The sequence below is a fragment of the Acomys russatus genome, chromosome 13 (assembly GCF_903995435.1).
Source record: "Acomys russatus chromosome 13, mAcoRus1.1, whole genome shotgun sequence".
In the NCBI taxonomy this organism is placed as follows: Eukaryota; Metazoa; Chordata; class Mammalia; order Rodentia; family Muridae; genus Acomys; species Acomys russatus.
In genome coordinates, this window is record NC_067149.1 from 16,059,960 (window position 1) to 16,071,032 (window position 11,073).

The following is an 11,073-nucleotide window of genomic DNA, read 5'->3' on the forward strand; positions in this document are numbered from 1 at the left end:
GGAAGGAAAGACTGCCATGGGGCTGTTCACATTCCAAGCAAAGCTCCCAGCTACTTTTCATGTCTAATGCCAAGGCAGAGAAATTCAACCAGCTGGGCAGTGTTAGAAAGGCTGCAAGTGGGACCCAGAAATCTTAACATTCGGGAGAAGGCGCTAGAACGCTCCCTCCATGTCTGTGTGTGGAGAACAAGTGTCCTGCGATATTGTTACAGGGCGGGAGCTGGATCTGTGTAACCTGGACAGATAAGCCAAGTGTTTGCAGAGTGACCAATGGGGAGTTTTCGGTACAGACTAACAAACTTCGCTGATACGCAGGATGTGTTTAGGTCTCAGTCCTGATAAGTGCGTTTGCTGGGGTGTGTTCGGAGATAGGCTCTTGATCTCTTCTGACATGATCACTTGGAAAAGAGATTTCCACATCTTAAAGCCGATATAAAGGCTGGTGGCCGGCGCAAGCATCCGCACTCGCTCCAGCACCTTCTCTTCAGGCAAAATGAAAACCCTCGTGAGTATGCGCCCCACTCTCCGTGCCCTTGCTGCTGGCTGCTTGACAAGCACTGTGCACAGCTATGCTTTTGTGGCTGAATTAACAGTATTTGGGGTGAGAACAGTGCTGAGGATCTGTGTGTCTGTTGTCGACTTTTCTTGGGCTTACTCAAAATGTACATAGGGGGGAAAAAAGGAAATATGTAGAGATTTTCTTTGGAGAACGTTTGATAATCATTCTCATCACTTTGTGAGGGGTTTAGGCATCGAGAGAAACTGCATTTGTCATCTTAAAGAGAAGCATGAAAAACAAATGGTGTCCGTAAGTAAGAGTGGTAGATAGCATTGACCCCCAAACCATGCTGAGTCCAAGCTTTTCTCGTGGACACTCACCTCTGGTTGTTGTGCCAACCGTGCACACCAGGCACTGCTGCCTTCGTTGTAACATTGAGGATACAGAGACAGAAGGGACTGAACTTCCAAATCTATAAATGTGGGGTGCAGGGTGTGTTTTCTTTGTCCTACGCACAGTGGTGCTGAGGTGACCTCAAAGTAACTCAAGTGTCTCATGCCGAAATTCTTTATTCAGGTAAAGACAGACCTTTTAATGACTCTCCCCTTCCTCAGTCTAACACCGAATTTCAGTGGTTCTGCCCTGATACAGTATGGAAGGCCCCCTCCCCCAGCCTCCGCCTCTCCTTCTCACTCAGTTGCTAAGAGAGAAAGCTGCATGCCAAGTGTGAGCCCTAAAGTGGCAAAGACTGTCAGCCGAACGGTGTTGCTCTCTCAGGGCCTCTTGGTTTTCCAGGAGGAGAGCTAAGCTTCAAGTACAAGCTTATAGCCAAGACGGACCAACCTTGGTGTGGGGTGGGAGGAAACCTGGGGCAGAGGGCACCTCCCATGCTCTCTCTAGGCATCCACTGAGAGGGTTAACTGAAACCTTTGTCCAAACTTCTAGTCTAGGACCCACTAGATAGAGCATACAGGAACACCTGAGACTCCAGAGCCGGCCTGAGGTGGGGTACAGGGGGCCTTGTGTGAGTAGACTGCTGTGTGCCTGCATGTAGGTTCTTGTCTTCACCCAGGTGCCGGAAGATAAATGTGAGGAAAGACGTAGAAAGGAAAGTAGAAAAGCCCCACTGGCTATTCTTGGAAGTGTCTGTCCTTCCCACAGATCTTCCTTCCCCTCACCTGTGTCTTAAGCTGTAGCAGTCAGAAGACAGAAGACAAGACAAGCTGATGATGTTGGCTAAGTCTTCGAAACAACCTCGGCACAGCATCAGAGCTGTGTCTACGGAGGGCTATGGTCTGCCGGTGTTGCCCTGTCCATAGAACTACGGAGACTCCGGCCATGGCAGCACATAGATGCCTTCTCTGAGGTCCGAGGTTAACTGTGCTCCCAGTAGCCTCTTTCCACGGCTGTTCTTAAAAACTGACTATGTCCACGCCACTCATGGATTCATTTTGAACAGGTCATTCCCTCAGTCTCAAGGAATTGAAGTTTTCCCCTTAGATCAAAAGCCATATAGCATATCCACTAAATCAAAAACCCGTATGACTCATACCAGGCTTTACCCTACTGGTAAGCGAGTCCTCTGCTCTCCTGCCCAAGGCTTTCCTGCCGTCCAGATGATATTACCCCAAAGAGCTGGGAAATGGGTGGTCATGGGGAACTGTGCATCTAACACATAACATGAAATCAACATGTGCTCGCTGTGAGGGCAAATGTGTGTTGTCTACTTTTTAAAGTAGAAAAGTAGACTGCTGGCTACCTATGCTTGCTGGCTGGTCTCCCCAGGCTCCCTCTGTCTCCTACTGACCGCCTTGATGAGTGACCACCTCTCAGGGAATTGGTGTGTTTTTCAGGTGGCATTTCTGGTGGTGCTGTCCGTCTTTGGCATACAATCTCAGGGAGATGAGGTGAGTTGGCTTCTTAGAGCTATGAAAAAAGACAAGCTATGGGAGACAAGGCCATGCCAAGAACTGGAGAGTCCACGTACCTTCTTTGAGATAGAATCCTAATAACGGACAAAACAAAGTGGATACGTATTTCTGCCTGCAATGCCTTCACAGTGTGACCCCCCCCCACACACACACTAAAACGGGGAGAGTTCCATTTCCCTTGCAATGACATTGCTCCTGCTCTCTCATGCATAATGCAATAAGCCAGTGAGAGAAGCTTGCATCTGTCTCGGCACGGGCTTTGCATGCGCTTCCAGGGAACTGTTCACTGAAGTCAGAGGTTTTCTCCTGGTGAAAGAGCTGCTTTTCAAATGCACACAGTTCATGGAAAACTTATTTGCCTTTGTTGTCAACTGTAGGTGTTTAACATCTTCACTCCAGGCAGCAATGGCGGCAATGTCCAGGAGACAGTGACCGTTGACAACCAGAAGAACACTGCCACCATTAACATCCACGCAGGGTCATGCTCTTCGACCACCATTTTTGACTATAAACATGTAAGTACAGAGGGGAGCTTTATATAAGATTGGTTTTATAAAGGGGGGTCAGCTATTTAGTATATATTTAAATTATATCATCTATCTTTACAAGTCTTTAAAGTTAAAATTTTTTTCTCACATCTTCCTTTCCCTTTAAATAAGCAAGCAAGCAAAATAAAACCACTTCTTAAAAAAAAAAATACACTTACTTGACAATGATGATGTTGCCCCATTCTTGGACTGGATGAATGATCAAAACCATGCCAGAAGAGAGACTGGGAAAGGCCTGTTGGAAGGATAAATGAAAAATTCTAATTAAAAATATGCAGAAAATGAGCAATCTCAAATAAGCAGAAGCCCAGAACCATGCAGACACTTAAAATATTTATGAAGGACAGATGTCATGACACTTTCTAGAATGCCTTCCCAGTGCTGTGACTGGACCAACAATACATCTTAGAAATTTGCTCTATAAGCTTACTGCCCTCCATCCATTTACTGATTTACATTACTTTGCTAAATTCGTCCTCTAACACTTATTATGGGCTGCCCTCCCCGGGGGTGCCCAACATGGACACCAACACGGCGCGTCTGAAGTTGCTTTTTCCTTCCCTTTTCTCTGGAAACTGCCCATACGCAATCTTCCTGGTGGTGCTGGGTGTTTCATGCCACTTTTTAAAGCATAGAATCTTTGATGTCTTTGACAGGTAGTCAAACTAAAATTATCTTAAAATAGATTTCATGAAAATACCCTAACTGTCTTTTTAAACATTGAATTGTGGAGACTTTGTTTAATCCCTTACTCCATCGTTGGCCTTCGTGCCTCAGTCTAGTGTTAAATTTTGGGTACTAAGACCTTTTGGGAATTGAAAAATAGGAAATAGAATGGTTTTTATGTATTCAAAGCATCACAGAGCAATGTTCCTTTCGAGGTCAGAATGTGATGATGGCTTGTGATCCTTCCTCACCTCAAACTCCCCCACACCTGGGCTCTTGGAGTGCATCTGTCACAGTCCACTTCTTCTAGTATGGTGGGTAGAGTCTGAGGTAGAGAAGAGATGGAGAAGGGGGGAAGGGGGCTCACAGGAAACGCCCGTGGGGTGAGGCAGATGTAAGCCTATCTAGGAGACTTCTAGAACCCTATGGCCTAGGAGAACTTCAAGCCATGTAGCAGTGTTCTATGTTTGTTTTCCAAAAGGGAAGCCTCTAACCATTGTGGCTGCAGTGTACTCAAAATGTGTCCTGAAATAAATTGTAAATTTCACTGGGTTTGAATTAAATTAACCACATGTTGGAGTCATTATGATATTGAGTGATACCGTTGTTAGTCAAAATTGGGAAGCAGGCTTGATAGAAGTCAAAGGAAAAAGGCAGAGAGCCATTCCCTCTCTGTCTTCAAACTCCACACTGTAGACCCCGATTCCAGAACACAGAGAGCATGCGCCAACTCTCACAGGGGCACAGATGACAAGTGGAGAGACAAAAACCTTCCCATCAGAGATGAGCAGACTGATAGACGAAGGCATGGACTCATAGCGGGTACCCAGTCCTCTCTTCTAAGACCCAGCGTCAACATCAGCATGTCAGAACGGTGGAAACTGCGGAGTCAGTAACTGTACTCTTCCCATTCAGGGTTACATTGCATCCCGGGTGCTCTCCCGAAGAGCCTGCTACATCCTCAAGATGGACCACAAAGCCATCCCTGCTCTGGACCAACTCCAACGGTACATCTATGAGAAGCAGGTAATCTGGGGTCCCTGGGCCAGCCCATGCTGCTGCCCACAGAGGGATGAGAATGTGACCATAATACATATTTCCATCAGTATGATGCTTGACTTACTAAGCCGTCTTCACATTTGGGGGAAGGAGGAGGGAAAGCGCAGTTTTCATCATAGAGGCCCGGTGACCCTTCTTATTGAAGGTGAGATCTAAGATACAGGGTTTGGTTGAAGATAAGTACACTTAACAACGTTCAACGATACAAAGACTCAGACAAATAACGCTAAAGAGCGAGAACCTCCACCAGGTGCACTGAGACTAGACACCTTGTTCCGGTGCCGTCTACACAGCCCCACCTGCGCCTCTCCTATGAGGGGATTTACCTTCTGCAGGTTATACTGTGGACAAGGTAGTCAGAGGAGCCAGTGACTCAAAGGCTCTGAATGCCCTCTATTTAACCACTGGACAGAGAAAGCCATTTGCAATGTAAAGTAAGGTCCACCAGGCTTACCAGTTTCCTCAGCACTGTTCTCTGTTACGTCGTCATCCAGGCAATGAACACCATGGCCTCCAACGAGTACACTTGGGTCAGGTACAACCCTCTGAAGTCCCTGATCATGAAGGCGGACTGGTTCCTGTTTGGGTCACCTATCGAGCAGCTGTGCAAGCACATCCCCTTGTATGAGGGGGAGGTGGTGACAAAGCCAAGTGAGTACCAACGAAGCAAACTTAGTTCTGGAAGTGGGGACTTTGAGGCCAGCCTGGTCTACAAAGTGAGTCCAGGACAGCCAAGGCTACACAGAGAGACCCAGTCTCGAAAAACCAGAGGGGGCAGGGGCAGAGCTTGAGTACTTTAATGCCACAGTTAGAGATTGCTAGTTAGCATTGTGTGTGTGTGTGTTGGGGGGGGGGGGGATGAACGTATAAGGCAAAGGGAGATTTGGTTTTTAGCACAACTGTTAATTGTGAGATGTTAAGCAAGGAGTTAACATAAATAAGCAACGTTTTAAAGAAGAGAGTTTTTAGACGTGAACATTTAGGGGTGGCCAGGGTCTGTGGGACTCTGCTGCCTTGGCTGCTCAGCTGAAATGGCAAAGGGCGTGTCTTCACTGAGTGTTTCTGAGGTCCCTGCTGCAGGAAAGTCTGTAGTTTTGTAGAACCTCTGCCAATGCTCTCCATCCCTGGCTCCAGTGACAGAAGGAAGCAAGGTCAGGGCTCTAGACAGGATTGCTTTCAGATGTGTGGGCTACCCTCTGCCTCACTTTCCCCATCCCTGGGAAGCTGTGCCATTTGGAGGGGACTGTGTGAAATATGCATAAGTGACAACGTGACTTAGTTCAGTTTACTTCAGGAACAGGCTTCCTACCATGTGCACGGACTGTTAGAGACATTAGGAATACAGAAATAGGCAAAGCTCTGTCCCTGTGGGATTTAATGCTGTGTGAAAGTGGCTGAGTGAGAGTGACAAATGGGGTTAGAAAGGGTTCCTGGGCATCAAGAAAACCCCTGGGATGCTCTTTCTTCACACTGAAGCACTCCATGAAGAAAAGCACTTGCAGAGGATCTTTCAAACAGTATCCTCTGGAGATTGTAAAGAATGCTACCAGGATCTGGCATAGAATGTTCCAGGGGAAAAGACAGGACACATGGACAGGCAAGGGACAGCAGCAGGGACTTAGAGGGCAATGTAATTATCTCTGAATTCTGCACTGACTGTGGCAACGAGGTCAGGACCAGTAGACAATAAACTCAACCAAAGACGTTTGTCAGTGTAGCAGGAGGTAAGAGGAAGATGTTAGCGTTTGCTGTGTGTTAGTCCAGAAAGTCAGCATTCATAATTGCTTAGAGAGGCAGCAGGGTCTGCGGTCACTGCAGAGCCACATGGCATCTACCAGACCAGCACTGCCAGAGTTGTCGGCCTTATGTAAGTTAATCTATTATCATTACCACCATCACCACCACCACCACCACCACCACTACCACCATTACCACCACCACCACCACCATTACCACAACCACCACCATTATCATCACCACCACTACCTCCACTACCACCACCATCACCACCTCCACCACCATCACCACCACAACCACCATCACCACCTCCACCACCATCACCACCTCCACCACCATCACCACCTCCACCACCATCACCACCTCCACCACCATCACCACCACAACCACCATCACCACTACTGCTACTATTACTATTTTCAATATTGTTATGGCTAAAATCTTGGGTGCTATGAAATTATAAGCCCTTGCTCCAAGTCAAGAACCCTTGAAAATAGTTTGCTATCTGGATTTAAACACACTTTTAATGCTATCTCTTTACATTTTTTCCCATTTCCAGAAGAGGTGGACACTGGAGCCTGTGCAAAGGTGGGGCTCCTGGGACTCCTGGGAATCTCCATCTGTGCAGGAATTCACGTGTAGGATGGTGCACCCGCTGACCTCGTCTTTCAAAGAAATAACACCGTTGGTTTCCACTCAGAAGCCAAATAAATTCTCCCAACATTCCATCTACTTATACGCACTAATACGCATAAATGATGTATTTACAGCTATCTGTTTGCGTGTGTGTTTGTTCCTTTCATGGGCACAGTGGGAAACCAAGCAGTGTTTATTGTTGGGGGGCCGTGCAGGGGGAGCAGCGAAACAGCGTTGGGACTCACGGAATGAGGCTCACCGGTTATCACAATCACAAAGCGTGTGCCTCAGAGAGGCCGTCATGCTGTTACGGAGCATTGCACCTTCACCGTCATCACATAGAATCTCCGAGCTGTATGAAGTCTCTAAGCAGGCTTCCAGCACCTCGCTGGGCAGTGCCATTGGCGCTTACAATAACAGACCTTGATCGTCTTTCAAGCATTGCTCCTGGAGCAGATTAATGATTCAACCACTGCCCTCAGGAATAACTCAGACATGTAGATTATTAGCAATGGCCACCACCCTTAGAAAGGATTTGAAGAAGGGAGACTGTTAGTGCGGTTAGGTAAAGCTGTTTTTGTTAGTGGCTCTGATGTAGGCAGTCTTGGGAAGCAATTTGAAGTTCAGAGAGGCATACTCTTAACAGTTGAGCTAGGGAGTTTTTGAGTCAGAACAATGGCAGCCCGATTAGCAATGGGCTAATTAGTCCTGGATGTGACTCTCTCGCTAAATAAAGCCAGGCTGGTGATCAAGGTGATGATTAATTTCTAGTACCTATCTTTGCCCTCAGCTTCCTGATATGATTTAATAAAAAAAAATTGTTGGTAAGTAGATGTACATCTTGAGGGTTTAAAATATAAGTAACTGATTGTTTTTACATAAAAGTTTAGATTTATAATCTTTTAAGATTTTTATAAAATTACCTTTTAAGATAAATAATAATTGGTCCTTTCTTTGTAACCACAAATTGCAGCCCATCAGTAAGAGAAACTGGCTGAGAAAATTGCTCATTTATAGCAAGTTTGCTTAGTTAGGAATGTATGTAGAGTTTTGAGACTAATTTGTTTTTCATCCATAATACATAAAGCATTTTATCATGTAAAGCTATTGGGGAACATACTGTTTTTTAAAAATAGTCATTCACATAAGAAAAATAGAATGTAATCACATTGTGATTTTTATGCTGCTTGAAGTATTTTTTAAGCTGTGGGAAGAAAAAAAAAAATAAGGTTGTTGGAGCCTGTTGGAGTTTTGCTCCATCTACCAAGTGTATATATGTGTGTGTGTGTGCATATGTGTGTGTGTATAAGAGTGTGTGTGTGTGTGTGTGTGTGTGTGTGTGTGTGTGTGTGTGTATGTATGGGGTGGCTATAGCTTTGTTCCACCCACAAAATGTATGTATGTATGTATGAATGTATGTATGTATGAATGAATGTATGTATGTATGTATGTATGTATGTATATGTACACACATAGCTGGAGCATGCTTGTCAGAACTTGCTTCATCAACCAAGTGTGTGAGCGTGTACCTGCTTTACACTGTCAGAGCTGGCTTTCAACAGTTGATCTCAGTGTATAGAAGGACTTCAGATTAAATTTACAACATATAAAAATGTCCAGATGATGGAGCTGAGCCACATGCTGTCTAACCATTGTCTCTCTCTCTCTCTGCAGCTGTCTGCAGACCAGCTGCGCACCTGTATCGCAAGGCTCAGACAGCAGGGTTGAGTGGGGACTCTGGTGGCAATGGCTTTGGCTGGGGTGAGGGTGGGGGACTTGGCATATTCCTGTCAAACAACCTCACTGCCCTAATGAAAGAAGTTTCTTCTTCCAACCAATGTCTGGGCTTTGAGGGTCATTCAAGTGCCTTTCAGGGCAGACTTGGGCCACTGTGAACAATATTCTCTCGTGTGTTGACCTGGAGTAAGCAGGGAGGGAGGGGGCGGTAACCCGAGGAACAGAAACAGTGACGCTGGGAAGCCAAGTTAACACACTGCAGGAAAAGTGTCCAAGGCTTAGAACTAATTACACGGCGTGGACCAATTCCCAGGTCAATTAGTCAGGTCTTCTGTAGTCTGGGCAACTGGATGCAAGTTCAGTTCAGATCAGAGAGAGATCTTAACAGGAATTTCTCTCTGTCACTGTGTCTTCCTAGCCTTCACACTGGTCTATCGACAGACACATCAGAGGTGCCTCTGGGTATTCAGCCCTGAGTCGACTATACTATTTTCTTGGTGGGGAAATGGGATGTTTCTAAAAACAGTTTGATGACAGTAGTATTGAGAGTGTTACAGACTATCAAGTGAAGGATAGGGTGTTTTAGGTGTTTTGCAGTGTTAAGTGATGGAATTTAAATCAGATTTGTTACAGTTGAGGATACGCTGAGACTCTTGTGTAGCTAGTCACAGAAAAGGAGGAGGGAGGACCCGGGAGCTGGGAGCTTGATAGTGGCTGGACTCTTTGGTTGTTGTTGTTGTTGTTGTTACTTTTCTTTGTATTTTGAAACTGAGTTTCTCTGTGGAGTCTTAGCTATCCTGGACTTGATTTGTAGACCAGGCTGACCTTGAATTTTCAGAGATTTGCCGACTTCTGCCTCCCAGAGTTCTGGGATTAAAGGCGTGTGCCACCATGGCCTACTGCAGCTGGACTATTTTCCCGCCTATCAGCTCTTTTCTTTTTTTGTTTGTTTGTTTGTTTTGTTTTTTGGGAGCCTCTGCTTCTTCCTGGCTTTTCTACACATGGAGAATGAACAAGCATCATAGTCTACCACTGGGTTAACATGGAGTCCACCACAAGGTCCACCACGGGGTCCCCATCTCAGCTTCACTGCAGGAGAGACAGAGATTTCTCTTCATCCTGATTATGAATTGGTTTTAACTATAAAGTCTCTGGAGATGATCCCAACTGGATCCCACGGCCAGGAGGGGCAGCTGGGCACAGGGAGGGCGTTAGCATTCGAAACCTCTTTAGGGAGATTGTTGCAATAGACAAGATCCCTATTGCTTTAACCATGTAGGTTCCACTTTGAAAGCAGAGCCACATGGTTGGCTTCCTCACTTTGCTGTCTCTAAATCCCCCTCCCTCTGAGGGAGGCTGGGGCCCTCCTACAGCTCCTCATGGTTAGCCCTGTCTAAGGGCTAAGGAAAGAAGATAGCAACCTTTTAACTGAGATTTAAGCCCAAGGCCACGGGCAAAGAGGAGCAAGGCTGGACCAAAGGATCTCAAATGCTGGACGAAGGCCCAGGTCACAAAACGCAGGAAAGATCAGCCATGCCTGGAACCAGCCTGCCAGAGGAGTTCTTGAAGGAGCCAAGGCGTGGGTGGTGTACTAAAACCTCATGCATCATATGTGCTCATTTGCTCACATGCAGGGATAGAATGGTCTACTCATTCGATCCATTCATAGCTGCTGGGATTAGAATATGTTGACCCCAGTACAGAACTACCTGTTAGGATTATTGACCCAATGAATGAATTCAGTACTATTTGGTCAAACATAATAAATGCATTGGTGAGCTAAAACTATATTGAGCTTTCTGGCTTTTGATAATAGTGAAATAACTTTTAGATCAGTCCAGCTTTCCTACCATGACAGTTATGCACCTGAACAAAATATGAAAATGACTTCTAAAGGCATAGGGGTGACCCTAGCCGACAAAGCCTTCTAATAGTCTTCAAAGCAAGCCTGTTTTCAGCCAGTGTCTTGTCCCCAGCCCCTTCTTTCCTGTCAGTAGAACCACAGGCTGTGGAAGTGGCAGCTAGGCATTTCTTCTGCGTATTTCTTCAGTTGTAGGAGGCTAACCATGATCTGTCAAGCTAGCTCTCAGCTGGCTGTGACTTCCCTTTTGTCCCCAGGAAATGAGCTAGCTTCAGCATCACAGCCAGAAAAGGTTCTGCCTGCATCCAGCGATGAGAGAAAAGACCCTGCAATGCGTAGTATATCCCGCCTGTGCTCAACAAAGAATTTTCTGGCTCAGAATGTTAGTAGTGCCCGAGT

General features: G+C 46.0%; 1 protein-coding gene across 1 annotated transcript; it reads left to right on the forward strand.

Moving 5' to 3' along the window:
• The first annotated feature begins 493 nt into the window (after nt 1–493).
• Nucleotides 494–7,082, forward strand: Gkn2 (gastrokine 2). Its single transcript, XM_051154580.1, has 6 exons — nt 494–505; nt 2,353–2,406; nt 2,808–2,945; nt 4,560–4,670; nt 5,198–5,354; nt 7,000–7,082. Exons 1-6 carry the CDS (start codon nt 494–496, stop codon nt 7,080–7,082), a joined length of 555 nt encoding a protein of 184 aa, XP_051010537.1.
• Nucleotides 7,083–11,073: the final 3,991 nt, after the last annotated feature.

Excerpts from the sequence above, each read along its gene's own strand:
- Gkn2 (XM_051154580.1), top strand. Across the intron at positions 2,946-4,559 it reads CCATTTTTGACTATAAACAT|GGTTACATTGCATCCCGGGT; the intron begins GTAAGTACAGAG and ends CTTCCCATTCAG. Across the intron at positions 5,355-6,999 it reads GGAGGTGGTGACAAAGCCAA|AAGAGGTGGACACTGGAGCC; the intron begins GTGAGTACCAAC and ends TCCCATTTCCAG.